Source organism: Pongo pygmaeus, chromosome 16 (genome assembly GCF_028885625.2).
Source record: "Pongo pygmaeus isolate AG05252 chromosome 16, NHGRI_mPonPyg2-v2.0_pri, whole genome shotgun sequence".
NCBI classification, from domain to species: Eukaryota; Metazoa; Chordata; class Mammalia; order Primates; family Hominidae; genus Pongo; species Pongo pygmaeus.
The window spans coordinates 73,027,843-73,042,594 of record NC_072389.2 but is presented as its reverse complement, the minus strand read 5'-3'; the positions used below and the strand labels follow the sequence as shown (position 1 = coordinate 73,042,594).

Genomic DNA, 14,752 nt, shown 5'->3' with positions numbered 1-14,752 from the left:
CAAATGAATACCAGAAAGATTAGAAGTGGCTGCAACATGTAGGGAAAGAAACCTACTAAGTCAATGAAACAAAATTTTAGTTCTGGTACTGACTCTCCCACTCAGGAGCTCACAGCTTTGGAAAGCCATTTCACCTCACCGCTCCTCAGTAACTATCTGCAAAAAAGAAACATCAGCTGAACAGGCCACCTAGAGTGTTACACTCTGCTCTAAAATTCCATCATTTTATTTGAAATATATTCTGAAAAATCTGAAAGTAAAATATCACCAATTCTAAGATGCACATTTTCCCTCACTTTTACCATCTCTGAAACTGGACTCATTTTAATAACGGATGATGTGTCATACTGTCATGGTCAGCATTTTTTTCTAAGTAAAATGTCTTACATTCAATGATGCTTTAAGTTTGCTCAGGCTGGGCACAGTAACTCACACCTGTAATCTCAGCACTTTGGGAAGGCCGAGCAAGCAAATCGCAGGAGTTCAAGACCAGCCTGGGCAACATGGCAATACCTCGTCTCTACAAGATACAAAAATTATCCAGGTGTGGTGGCATGTACCAGCTACTTGGGAGGCTGAGGTAGGAGAATCGCTTGAGTCCAGGAGGCAGAGGCTGCAGTGAGCCGAGATTGTGCCACAGCCCTGCAGCCTGAGTGCCAGAGTGAGGCCCTGTCTCAAAATAAATAAATTAAACAGTGTGCTCAAACATGGTAAGTTAAAGTTGTCCTTTTTCCCCTTCTCAGCTGGTCACCAAGTTCAGAGAACTCAGTAGAAAAACAGGGCTGGAATCTGTCCAGGGACATTCCCCGAAACACTTGGGAGGAAAAAACCTCTCTTCTAGATTCAGCTGCTTGTATGTGCGTGGTTGTGTCTATATGTGTGTCCCAGCCCGGGCCATGAGCTCTCTGAGGGCAGGGGTTCAGTCAGATTGATCTATCTCCCCAGGGTCCTAGACATTTGCCAGGTTTTAGTGGTTGCAATTTATCAATGCTGTGCCTGAAGCAATAAAACTGCCTCCACAGGAAGCCAGCAGTAGCCATTGCCACTAGCTCAGGTCACCAGTGGTCAAAGTGCTGACTACTCAAGTCCCTGAGTCCCCCTTGCTGGGATCTGGACACTGAGATTACCACTCACCAGCACATCCCTGAAGAGTAACTGCGGCCCGGAGTGCACTGTCCAGTCCACCGCGCCACTATTTGGGATCTTGATGCGAATTACCAGCACCTGGTTCTCCATGGCAGGAAAGGGGCCAAGGGCTAGCCACAGCATTACAGGTTAAAGAGACTCACATCCTGGTGTAGGGGACACCCACGGGCCACTGGTTAGGAGGGGGCTCCAAGAGGTGACAAGAGGAGTGACGGGCAGAGGACAGAGGGTGAAAACAAGGGACTGGAGGATGAGGGGGAGGGAAGAGGGGAGGGGTGATCAGGAACGCACCCGCAGGCACCGAGCCTGCCCAGGCTGTCGGGGGTCTGAGGTGTCTCCCGGGGAGGGTGCACCGGGAAGCGGGCAGAGGCCCGCAGGAACTAGCGGAGGTCGGAAGGTTCTGGAGTTGAGCGAACGCTATGGTGAAGCTCTCTGCCGCCGTGTGCGTATGAGGAGGCAGCAGGGCAAGGACTCGGTTTGGGGGAGATACAGCGGCAGGTGTCCACCGCTCGTCAGTGGACTATGGACTAGGAGAGGGTCCTCGACTGGAGGGGACTCAGTCCGGGGCTATTAAGAAAGAGCCCCAGGGCCGCCACACCACGGAGAGTCCCCGCGGGAGGGTCAAGGGGCGAGTCTTCTGCCCCACCCGGAGACACAGGGCGCGGTGCGCGCAGGGTGAGCTCCGGCCACCCGAGGCCGTGCGGACCGGCGGCGGCTGCAGCGGCGGCGACGGCGGTAGCGGCGAGAGGAGGAGGAGGAAGGTGGCGGCGACACTGTTACTCCGGAACCAAAACGCGCGGCGCCGGAACCCCGGGAGCCGACGAGCGGGACCCGCCTCCCGCGGCGCCATGTTGGAAAAGGGCAGCAGCTCCCGGGAGGATGCGCCCCAGGCGTGGGGAGCCGAGGAACCGCCGCGCGGCGCGTGGCGCGTGGCGAGTCGGGGAGAGACTGGTCTTGCTCGCTCAGGAGACCCTCATCGCCCACAGAGCGCCCGCGGCGACCTGGTCATGGACCTTTCATTTCCTGACCTTGCTTAATGACAGCGAGGTGAAAACATCTGACAAACGAAGGGTAAAAGGCTGGAGTCCGCCAAAAGCCAATTTAAGGCTTAACGTTGCAGACCGTTTGTCTTTACAAAAGCTTCAAAGACGGGGCTGCAGCTCCCGGTTATCCCCACTTTGTCAAGCCGTGAATCTGAATGTTCGTGGGGTTGTGTGCATCGAATCAGCAAGAGCAAGGCAAGAATTCAATAGTTGTCTTTTTTATCCCCCTTTCCAAGTCACAGGTTCAGAGGATCATCATCTTTCTCCCACATTAGCAAAACATATTTGCATTTTTCAGTGAAGTTCTTTACCGCACGAGTGCCCTAAAATAGCAAACAGTTCCCTGTTCAAAAGCAATAGTAAAGAAATTCGCCGAAGAGTTTAATTGCCTGGGGACAGCTGCAGTAGTCGCATCATCGTCTCTTATTAAACTGTTGCAGAAATATTCGGTCTAGTCCATGTATTTTCAACTAAATAGCACTGCTTACGCAGTTGGTGATATCACGGAAGTAGCCATAAACTTTGGTTATCTTTTTTTTTTTTTTTTTTTTGAGACGGAGTCTAGCTCCGTCGCCCAGGCTGGAGTGCAATGGCACGACCTCTACTCACCACAACCTCCGCCTCCCGGATTCAAGCGATTCTCTTGCCTCAGCACTACCACCCCCACCAGTCCCCCACCCCAGCCGAGTAACTGGGACTACGGGCGCGCGCCATCCATGCCCGCTCATTTTTGTATTTTCAGTAGAGACTGAGTTTCACTATGTTGGCCAGGCTGGTCTCAAACTCCTGACCTCGTGATCCGCCCACCTCAGCCTCCCAAAGTGCTGGGGGGATTACAGGTGTGAGCCACCGCGCCCGGCCAACCTTGGTTATCTTCAAATGCCTTGTTACCTCAGATTTTAAAGTGCATAGGCTTGTAGAACGATGGTGCCTCTACAGAAGTTTCTTTACGAATTGTAACGTGTAGGTTCGTCGTTTCTCTCTTTCTTAGGAAGGTGCACAAATTGGCTTTACTTTTTGGGGTTGAATTTTGTATAAACTCGGTTGAGGAGGCGTGTCAGTTTCCCTTCTAACAGTAAAGTGCTTGATTAATGTGAGAGAAAAAAATTAATGTTGGTCATTTTCAGTTACGATACCAAAATTTTTTCTGCATACTTTACTCTGAGTTACTTTTATATTTAATTTGAAAGGCCATTGTAGGAGATAAATTATCACCTTTTAAGTTACTGTAAATCAATAGCTTAGGTAGAAATTCATTTAGTCAGATCCTTCAGATATTCTAGGAATTGACCCTTTTCACCTGCACTTCACTTCTGTGAAAAATAAACCATTCATCAAAAGTCCTCATGTACTTTTATTAAAAGTTCATTTCCTATTATTTTAGAAAATAGACCACGAAACTAGAGATTTTCTATGAACCTGTGATTTGTTAAAATGTCTCTTTTATTCGAAGTACCGTGGGGAAAACCAACTCAATTTGCCAAATTTGCATACATATTCTGAAGCTTTTCTTACACTAATGGCAAACTCATATTTCTGTCCCAATATTTGCAGAGCCAATATAATTACACGTCAGCTCTTCATAGCCTTTATATAGTAAGAAATCTTAACTTTGATAATTTGAGCAAGGATTTTCCAGAAAGTTATAACTCTCATTGCAAGAAGCATCATAATCACTGATAATACAAGACCATTCCATTTGGTATCATAAATGACAAAATATAACTTTTTGATCTTTACCAAATTGAATAAACCACTGTCTAAATTTAAGGAATATTTAATATTTAACATCAAAGTTGCATGTGATCTTAAGAAGTTTGCATTTAGTACTTTTTTTTTTCATTTCATTTTATTTTATTTATTTATTTATTTTGAGACGGAGTCTCACTCTGTCACCCAGACTGGAGTGCACTGGCGCGATCTCGGCTCACTGCAACCTCCACCTCCCAGGTTCAAGCGATTCTCCTGCCTCAGCCTCCCAAGTAGCTAGGACTATAGGCATGTGCCACCACGCCCAGCTAATTGTACTTTTAGTAGAGACGAGATTTCACCATTTTGGCCAGGCTGGTCTGGAACTTCTGACCTCAAGTGATCCACCCGCCTCGGCCTCCCAAAGTGCTAGGATTACAGGCGTAAGCCACCGCACCAGGCCTTTTTTCTTTTTAAATGATGGAAGTCAGGATAGTCACTCAGGTACTGGCTGAGATAGTTTACTAGCCATTAAGCAGACTTACTGTAAAAAAAAAAAAAACCTGTGCTTACTTGTAGTGTTCCTACTTGAGGGATTTACTTTTCACTAAGTGTAATAGAAAATCCCTCCCCTCATGAAATTATATTCTGATGGGGAACACAGACAAATGAGTAAAATATATGTTGGATAGTAGTAAATGCTAAGAAAAAATGAAATCAGAAGGGAAAATGGTAAAACAGTGAGTGCACCAGTGTGATACCACTAAGGAATATGAAAACTGGCCTATATTGGCTTCTGTTAAGTGGCAAATTTAACTGAAAATAGACACATTACTGAAAAGTTAGATGTCTAGTGATTTTTTTAATTGTGATAAAATACACATAAAATTTACCATCGTACTCATTTTGAAGTGTACAGATCGGTAGTGTTACATACATTCATCCTGTTGTACAGCCAATCTCCAGATTTTCATCTTGCAAAACTGAAACTCTATATTCATTAAACAACTGCCCACTTCCCCTTCCCTCCAGCCCCTGGCAACCACCAATCAACTTTCTATTTCTATGAATTTGACTACTCTAGATACCTCATATAAATAGAATCATCCAATATCTGCCTTTTTGTGACTGGCTTATTTCACTTGGTATAATGCCTTCAAGGTCCATCCATGTTGTAACATGTGTCAGCATTTCCTCACTTTTTTTTTTTTTTTTTTTAAGATGTACTCTTGCTGTGTCATCAACACTGGAGTGCAGTGGTATGATCTAGGTTCCACCTCCTGGGTTCAAGCAATTCTCCCACTTCAGCCTCCCGAGTAGCTGGGATTATAGGTGCCCACCACCACACAAGGCTAATTTTTGTATTTTTAGTAGAGACAGGGTTTCGCCATGTTGGCCAGACTGGTCTCGAACTCCTGACCTCAGGTGATTCACCCACCTTGGCCTCTCAAAGTGCTGGGGTTACAGGCATGAGCCACCGCCCCTGGCCATTTCCTTCCTTTTCAAAGCTGAACAAAATTCTGTTGTGTGTATATAACACATCGTGTGTATCCATTCATCTATCAATGAACATTTAAGTTGTTTCCACCTTTTGGCTATTGTGAATAATGCTGATATGAACATGGGGGTACAAATATCTGTTCCTGTCTCTCCTTTTGACTTTTTGGGATGTATACTCAAAAGTGGAATTGCTGGATCATATTTTCTATGTTTAATTTTTTGAGGAATCACCATACTGTTTTCCATAGTGGCTGCACCATTTTACATTCTCACCAAAAGTGCATAAGAGTTCCAATTTCTCCACATTTTCACCACCACTTGTTATTTTTTATATTTGTTTATAGTAGCTATCCTGTTGGGTATAATGTGATATCTTACTGTGGTTTTAATTTGTATTTCTCTAATGATTAGTGATGTTGAACATCTTTACCTATTCTTGTTGCTCATTTGTATATCTTCTTTGGAGAAATACCTATTGAAGTTTTTTGTCCATTTTATGTATTTATTTATTTATTTTTGGGACAGAGTCTTGCTCTGTCTCCCAAGCTGGAGTACAGAGGCACGATCTCAGCTCACTACAACGTCCGCCTCCCAGGTTCAAGGGATTCTCCTCCCTCAGCCTCTCCTCCCTCAGCCTCTCGAGTAGCTGGGACTACAGGCGTGCACTACCACACCCAGCTAATTTTTGTATTTTTAGTAAAGATGGGGTTTCACCATGTTGGCCAAGCTGGTCTCGAACTCCTGACCTCAGGCGATCCGCCCACCTCAGCCTCCCAAAGTGCTGGAATTACAGGCATAAGCCACCGCACCTGGCTTTTTTTTTTTTTTGCCCATTTTAATAGGTTATTTTGTTGTTGTGATTTATTTTTTTAAGGAGGAAAATTACATTTTGCTGTTATAAATTCAGAGAGGTTTTCTTTCATCTCTTATTATGCTGATCCCAGTATCGAATGCTTAACCCAGAATCTGAGCCTTTCTCACCACCTTCACTGCTACTACCCCAGTCCAAACTATTCTTTCATCTTCTGTTTTCGCCCTTGCCCCTACTAGCAACAGTATTATCTACCCAGTTGCCACAGTTAGATCAGGTCACTTGTTTGACTAAAACTCTTCAGACAGCTTCTTATCTTATGCAGGAAAAAGGCCAAAATCCTTTTCTTGGCCTACAAAACTCTACACATTCTGCCCCTCATCCCATCTAAACTCTCAAACTTCATTTCCTGCTAATCTCCCTCACTCCTACCAGCCTCCTCCTCACTGTGCCTTGAACGTGTCCCGCATCCCACCTCAGGGCCTTTGCATTTGCCATTTCCTCTGCTTGGATTGCTCTTAACCTAGATATCTGCATGGCTCATTACCTCACATTCTGTAGATCTTGACTCAAAAGTCACCTTCTTGCTGAGTCTCTCCCTTGGCACATTATCGAGATTACAGGCCTTCCTCAAACCCATAGATACAAGCATGAAGGCATGCACAGTTCCTAATCCTCTTCCCTAGTATTTTTCTCCTGGCACTTATCGCTATTTTTTTTTCTTTCTGTTTTTGAGACAGGGTCTGGCTCTGTTGCCCAGGCTGGAGTGCAGTGGTGTGATCTCAGCTCAATGCAACCTCCACCACCTGGGCTCAAGCGATCCTCCCACCTCAGCCCCCTGAGTAGCTGGGACCACAGGCGTGCACCACCACGCCCAGCTATTTTTTTGTATTTTTAGTGGAGATGGGGTTTCACCATGTTGGCCAAGTTGGTCTTGAATTCCTGGGCTCAAGTGATCTGCATGTCTCTCAGAGTGCTGGGATTACAGGTGTGAACCACTACACCCTGCCCATTTATCACTATTTAACATACCACACGTTTTACTCGTTTGTTTCTTGGCTAGACTGTAACTTCATGAGAGGATGAAATTGTGTTTTATTCACTTCCATATCCCTAGTACCTAAGAGAGTATCTGGAACGTAGTGGGCGCTTTAATAATATTTGCTGACTGAACAGGGAGTTTTGAATGCAGAGTAGGTTGAGTAATAGGAATGCAACTTCCATTGCATCTTGCATCCCCTGCCTGCCTTGAACATCAATCACTTGCCCCCTTGCCTTTCCACCACCACCACCAAGACTGCGACAGTAACAATTATAGACTCCCATTAAACAGTACATTTTATTTAAAATATTGATTACCTCCTATGTTTAAGAAATTCACCTGGCTGGGCATGGTGGCTCACGCCTGTAATCCCAGCACTTTAGGAGGGCGAGGCAGGTGGATCACAAGGTCATGAGATCGAAACCATCCTGGCTAACATGGTAAAACCCCGTCTCTACTAAAAATACAAAAAATTAGCCAGGTGTGGTGGCATGCGACTGTAGTCCCAGCTACTCGGGAGGCTGAGGCATGAGAATCACTTGAACCCGGGAGGCGGAGATCGTGCCACTGCACTCCAGCCTGGGCAACAGAGCAAGACTCCATCTCAAAAAAAAAAGAAATTCACCTGTCTCCTTCAGCACCCAGTATGGGCCCTTGCAGATAACACTCCAATATATGTCGATTAATTTTGATTTAAAAGAATATAGGCCAGATGCAGTGACTCACACCTGTAATCCCGGCACTTTGGGAGGCCAAGGCAAACCAATCGCTTAAGCCTAGAGGTTCGAGACCAGCCTGGGCAACATGGTGAAACCCTGTCTCTACAAAAAATACAAAAATTAGCCAGGCATGGTGGCACATGCCTGTAGTCCCAGCTACTCAGGAGGGTGAGGTGGGAGGACTGCCTGAGCCTGGGAGGTCAAGGTTACGGTGAGCTATGATCACACTACTGTACTCCAGCCTGGGTGACAGAGTGACACCCTGTCTCAAAAAAAAAAAAAAAAAAAAAAAAAAAGTTGCCTTTCTACACACCAGCAATGTCTTTGAAATTTTGATTGAAAAAATAATGTACAATAGCAATAACAAAACAATAAACATAATTATTCTCATGTTGCATATTTGAGACAGAGTCTCACTCTGTTACCCAAGCTGGAATGCAGTGGCACAATCTCCGCCCACTGCAACCTCCGGCTCACAGGTTCAAGTGATTCTCGTACCTCAGCCTCCTGAGTAGCTGGGATTACAGGCATACACCATCACGTCTGGCTAATTTTTGTATTTTTAGTAGAGACGGGTTTTTACCATATTGGCCAGGCTGGTCTCGAACTCCTGACTTCAAGTGATCTGCCAGCCTGCCTCGGCCTCCCAAAGTGCTGGGATTACAGGGGTCAGCCACTGCCCCCAGCCCTTTTAATTTTTTTTAAAGACTATGAAGAGACAGACAAAAAATGAACACAAACTCCCAAAAGTGTAACAGGAGAGTTGCCCTCTTCTGTTTCGGCAGGAATGGAAACGAAAGTACACTCACACAGAGGCAGAAATTACAGTTCCACAGGTCATTCATGGACCACCACTATATGCCAAGCCTGTGGATTTAAAATACTCTAAAATGAATTAATTTATTAATTTAAAATTGTATTAGACATAATTTCTACATAACACATTTTTCTTTCTTCTTCTTCTTTTCTTTTTTTTTTTTTTTTTTTGAGATGGAGTCTTGCTCTGTCACCCAGGCTGGCATGCAGTGGCACAATCTTGGCTCACTGCAAGCTCTGCCTCCCGGGTTCACGCCATTCTCCTGCCTCAGCCTCCCACGTAGCTGGGACTACAGGCGCCCACCACCACGCCCAGCTAATTTTTTTGTATTTTTTAGTAGAGACGGGGTTTCACCATGTTAGCCAGGGTGGTCTCGATCTCCTAACCTCGTGATCCGCCCACCTCGGCCTCCCAAAGTGTTGGGATTACAGGCGGGAGCCACCGTGCCCGGCCACATGTTTTTCTTTCAGTAGAGTAGACTGGTGTTCCTAAAAATCACTTACACTTTATTTTTTCTCTCTTCTCGTTGTTTAAACATGTCTATATTACTTTCTTTATATGTAGTCGTAATCATAATAACAAAGCACTTCCACATCCATTGTCTGAAAAAATTATCTTGTGCATCTTACGACAAGTGTAGAGGCTGAGAATGTGGACTCTGTAGACAGATGGGAAGAGCACTTACCATGCGTGGCCTTGGGCAAGACCCTTTGGTTTCCACAACTGAAAAATAAACATAAAAACAGTACCTAATTCATGGGGTTGTTATGAGAGGATTAAGTGAGTTCATATGTGCCAGGTCCTTAGATAAGGACCTGGCACAAGTAAATGCTATGTTAAGTGTTAGATAAATTTCTTATTGTATACATGAAGACATTAAGACTTAGAAAGCTCTAATTTTTCTCAAAGTTACTCTACCAGCAGTGGTAGAGCAAGAACTGAAACCATACCTTTTCTCTTCAAAGCAGGGTTCTTTGTATTCCACATATACTGGAAAAGCGGTAAGTACCAAACTAAATAGCATGGTTGGGACACAGACATGCAGGAATGATTATAAAATTCCTGAGTTAAAGGGGACTTAAAAAATCACCAATCTAATCCCCTTCCCATTCAAGAATTGTACCTGCCCCCTACCCATCTCACCAAGGAATTGACATGTAGCCTCTGAACAGCTCCAACAACAGAAGACTCACTGTCTCAGGAGGTAACCCATTCCATTTTCTGAGGATTAAAACACTCTTTTTGTCTTCCAGTTACTAACACATTACTTCTAGTTCTGTTTTAAAAGAGTAAGTCTAACTGATTCTAGGACTTTCTGTTTCATGTTTCACTTCATTTACTTCTACACATCATTCTAAATTTGATTTTAAAATAGCAAAATTATTGTATGAGAAAACAGGTGGCACCATTTGAAATACCTCAAAAGGAAATTCAACAAGATTACAATCTCTTATCTTTCAGCATACATAGTTAATTCATTACATCTGAGATAATATTTCAAAACTTATTGCCGTTCTTGTAAAGAATCCATATGATCTCCAATTAAAGTATCCTGTTTTTTAAAAAGCTATTAAAAACAAAGGCAAGTTTTCTTTTTAATTTTGAATCATCACATTTATTAAACATTGAGCCTTTATTATATGATGAGTGCTGGAAAGAAAACTTCATAACACATGGTTCTCACCCAGTTGTGGACAGCAGTCTTTTCAGTATGGCTTGAATGGACTCTGTAAATAGATTTAGAGCTGCTAGATTTTGTTAGCAGGGAAAGTTACCAGGATTTCAACACTGTCAAGGCAACATTGACAAGTGCTTTCAACACTGTCAAGGCAAAAGTATTTCTTGGATGAATGAATGACTGTTGATTTTGAAATGTGATCTAAAATTAAGTGACACTATTTAGATTTTTATTCAAACTTTCAAATTCTTGCTTCCTTCATTTTGTAAATTTAGCAATTTGAAAACATAAGAAACTAAAATTTTGATGGTCATCTCATAGGAAGGGTCTTGATACAATGTGTAAAAAAGGTAACAAAGGTATCTATTTTAATCTAGTTCTTACACATCTGTATCTTCTGAAATAAAAATATCCACTTTAAGTGGAGTTTTACATTTATATCTATTTGCTAGAGTATTAATTTTTTATTTTGTGTATTTTTATTCTTCCTTTAGGGTTTGAGTAGACAACTTTTTAAGTCTGATTTTAAATTATGAACTAATATGAAAATAGAGTAAAATGAATCACTTTGTGGTTAATAAATTCAATGTTGTTTACAGACAGATTGTTATAAAATTACTGATATATTCTCGCAGAAGCAGTAAAGGTTATGTCAAATAAGTACTAAAAAAATTATACTATGTAGTATTAATGATGTTACCTTAACATACCAGCTTCAGGGGCTGCATAATTGTTTCTGCTAACCCATAAATTTTTGAGTAACAACAAAATTATTGTGATTTTTCTTCCTAAATAATTCATACATTACAAAGCATGTATGTAACAAGGTCCATGAATCACTAAAGCATATAATGATCATATATCTAGTGACTTATCTCTTTTCATAAGATGAATTCAAATAGATTTATGTATTTAGGTTAACTAAAAAATACTGAGTTTATAAGGTTCATAATTCTATCAACAGCAACAACAAAAACTTCAAATCTTCTTTAAGAAGTTCAGTTTCCATGATTTGCTTTTAAAACTGAAAGCTTTTGTTTATCAAAATCCTTGTTTAAGCTACTTTTCATGAAGTTTTACAGCTTTTAAATTGATACTATAAATATCATCAAAGATAAATTAATAATATAATGGAGTAGTACAATGTTCATAAACTGTATTTAAAATGATATAAATGCAACTAAAATAGCCATAAGCAATACTACATAAAACCACTTACTAGTAGTAGCTGATATTCTTTATCCAGCAACTAGGATCTAAGAAAGGATATTTTCATTTACTAACACTTTACGTGCCTTACGTTGGTCTTATCTTAAATAATCTCGAACCAAATGTATCCTTTTCGTAATGCTACTAAAAATGATCCCAAATGAAATTTCATAAAACTAGGTTTCATAATTAAAATTTTTTAAATTCTAAGACTGCAACTTACAAAATGATGTCAACATGCTTTAACTATTTTAATCTCTAACATTTTTTAACCTCCTGCAGTCATATTTTATCATACTCACATTGAATCCTTTACTAATTTTTAAAAATTGTTTTTAATTGTGGTAAAATACATATACGTAATATTTACCATCTTAACCTTTTTTTTTTTTTTCTTTTTAGAGACAAGGTCTTGCTGTGTTGCCCAGGCTGGAGTGCAGTGGCTGTTAACAGGCACAATCATGCCACATTGCAGCCTTTGAACTCTTGGGCACAAGTGATCCTCCTGCCTCAACCTCCCATTAACTGTACCATTCAATAGTTATGATGTTACATTACAAAGTACGTTGATGTTATTCTACAACCGTCAATACCATCCATCTACAGAATGTTTTTCATATTGCAGAACCCAAACTCTGTACCAATTAAACACTAATTGTGCATTGTCCTCTTCTTTCTTTCTTTCTTTTTTTTTTGAGACAGAGTTTCACTCTTGTTGCCCAAGCTGGAGTGCAATGGCATGATCTCGGCTCACTGCAACCTCCGGCTCCCAGGTTCAAGTGATTCTCCTGCCTCAGCCTCCAGAGTAGCTGGGATTACAGGCATGTGCCACCACGCCCGGCTAATTTTTTGTATTTTTAGTAGAAACGGGGTTTCACCATGTTAGCCAGGCTGGTCTCAAACTCCTAACCTCAGGCGATCCACCCACCTCAGCCTCCCAAAGTGTTGGGATTACAGGTGTGAGCAACCATGCCCAGCCTGTCCTCTTCTCTTTAATAATCTTAACAGCCTTATTAAGATATAATTCCCATGCCATACACTTCTTTCATTTAAAGTGTACAATTCAGTGGTTTGTGTATAGTCACAGAATTGGGCAACCATATCACAATCAATTTTAGAACAGTTTCATCAGCAGCGAAAGAAACCCCATGCCCCTTAGTGGTGACTCCCCATTTCTCCCCAACCTCTTCAGCCCTAGGCAACCACTAATCTACTTTCTGTCTCTATAGATTTGCCTATTCTGAACACTTCATATAAATGGAATTTTATGAGATCTTTTATGACTGGCTTATTTCACTTAGTGTAATATTTTTAAGCTTCATCAGTGCTATAGCTTGTATCAGTATTTCATCCCTTTTTTGAATGAGTAATATTCTATTGTGTCACTGTGCTATGTTATCTGTTCATCAACTGAATATTTTTGTTTCCACTTTTTGCTAGTATGAATAATGCTGATATGAACAATCGTGTACAAGTTTTTGTGTGGACATATGTTTTCAATTCTCTAGGGTCTATACCTAGGAGCAGAATTGCTGGGTCATATAGTAATTCCGTATTTAATATTTTGAGCAGCTGCCAAACTTTTCCAAAGCAGCTGCACCAATTTACATTTCCTCCAGCCATGCAGGAGTTTTTCACTTTCTCCACATTCTCATCCACACTTATTATTGTCTTTTTGATCACAGTCATCCTAGTGGATATGAAGTGGTATCTCGTTGTGGGTTTGCTGTGCATTTTCCTAATGATTAGTTGAACATCTTTTCATGTGCTTGTTAGCCATTTATATATCTTCTTGGAGAAATGTGTGTTCAAATCAAATTTTCAGTTGGGTTGTTGAGCTGTAAGAGTTCTTTATATATTCTGGATATAAGTCCCTTATCAGATATATGATTTGTACATATTTTCTCCCATTCTGTGGGTTGTCTTTCATTTTCTTGATAGAGACCTTTGAAGAACAAACATTTTACATTTTGATGAAGTTGTATTTGTCTATTTTTTCTTTTGTCATCTGCCTTTATCCTTTTCCGAAATATTGTAGGTTGGTGCAAAAGTAATTGTGGTTTTGCCTTTTTTTTGAGAGTCTCGCTCTGTCACCCAGGCTGGAGTGCAGTGGCGCGATCTCAGCTCACTGCAAGCTCCGCCTTTCGAGTTCCCGCCATTCTCCTGCCTCAGCCTCCTGAGGAGCTGGGACTACAGGTGCCTGCCACCATGCCCGGCTAATGTTTTGTTTTTTTTTTTTTTAGTAGAGACGGGGTTTCACCGTGTTAGCCAGGATGGTCTCAATCTCCTAACCTCATGATCCGCCCACCTTGGCCTCCGAAAGTGCTGGGATTACAGGCATGAGCCACCGCCCCCAGCCACCTTTTTTTTTTTAATGGCCAAGCTTGTGTATGTGGAAACTGTTTTAGCCACATTGTCATTAAAAGAGAAAAAAATTCCACATCTGATCTCCAATTTATATTAGAAAACTACTCTTGTGGACTGTGGTCACTACTAATAACACTTCTTATTTTTGGGAAAGCCCTGGTGAAACATTTGTCAAGCACAGAAAATGACATGAAAGTGAAATATAGTTCTATCGATTGTGTAGCTTAAGTAATTTTTCATTACTAACATAAGATTTAATAAGTATAAGTAGTTAAAGATTCTGACTTGGCACTAGTCATTAGCATGTAATTGAACTAGTAAAAAGATCAGTTAAAGCTGTGTTGATTACCACCTTATCTTTGAAAGGCGATTAAAGACCTCAATCATTGCAACAAGATTTGATTGTGCAGCCTTTATTGGACATTGATCTTTCAGCAAAGTGCAGTTACATTTTCCATTAATTTACAGTAACAGAGTTTAACTCTGATACCCTAGACTGTTGACCCAGGTGAGATGTAATGCTAAGTACTTGTTTAGGTTAAGATGCCCCCAAATGTCATTATTGTCTGAGTAACAGTAGATACTTAATCCACTAGCTTTAGGATAAGGTTTCTGTTATCTGCATTAGCTTTTCAGTGCAGTGAAACCAAGATCTTTGCCTTTTATGTCATCCCACTTATTCAAACATCATTCTTTAACAGAGTTAAAAGATATTTCATGAAGAACTATAG

At 41.5% G+C, this 14,752-nt stretch overlaps 2 protein-coding genes across 4 annotated transcripts in view; one reads left to right on the top strand and one right to left on the bottom strand.

Moving 5' to 3' along the window:
* Positions 1-2,004, bottom strand: part of MAP2K5 (mitogen-activated protein kinase kinase 5) — a 260,525-nt gene extending 258,521 nt beyond the window's left edge. For 2 of the 3 annotated variants that reach the window (XM_054451151.2, XM_063652330.1), the window contains exon 1: positions 1,135-2,004. In XM_054451151.2, coding sequence (XP_054307126.1) covers positions 1,135-1,269 — 135 coding nt within the window. In that variant the 5' untranslated portion in view covers positions 1,270-2,004. The remainder of the gene's footprint in view (positions 1-1,134) is intronic. The other variant, XM_054451149.2, reaches the window with a different exon arrangement.
* LOC134738221 (uncharacterized) lies at positions 1,397-2,490 on the top strand. Its single transcript, XM_063652348.1, has 2 exons — positions 1,397-1,588; positions 1,678-2,490. Exons 1-2 carry the CDS (start codon positions 1,397-1,399, stop codon positions 2,488-2,490), a joined length of 1,005 nt encoding a protein of 334 aa, XP_063508418.1.
* The last annotated feature ends 12,262 nt before the right edge of the window (positions 2,491-14,752 follow it).

What these genes read in the sequence shown, in the direction of transcription:
- LOC134738221 (XM_063652348.1), top strand. Translation starts at nt 1,397, where the DNA reads ATGAGGGGGAGGGAAGAGGGGAGGGGTGATCAGGAACGCACCCGCAGG. An exon ending in GTGAAGCTCTCTGCCGCCGT is followed by an intron (nt 1,589 to 1,677) that starts GTGCGTATGAGG and finishes ACTATGGACTAG; the next exon opens with GAGAGGGTCCTCGACTGGAG.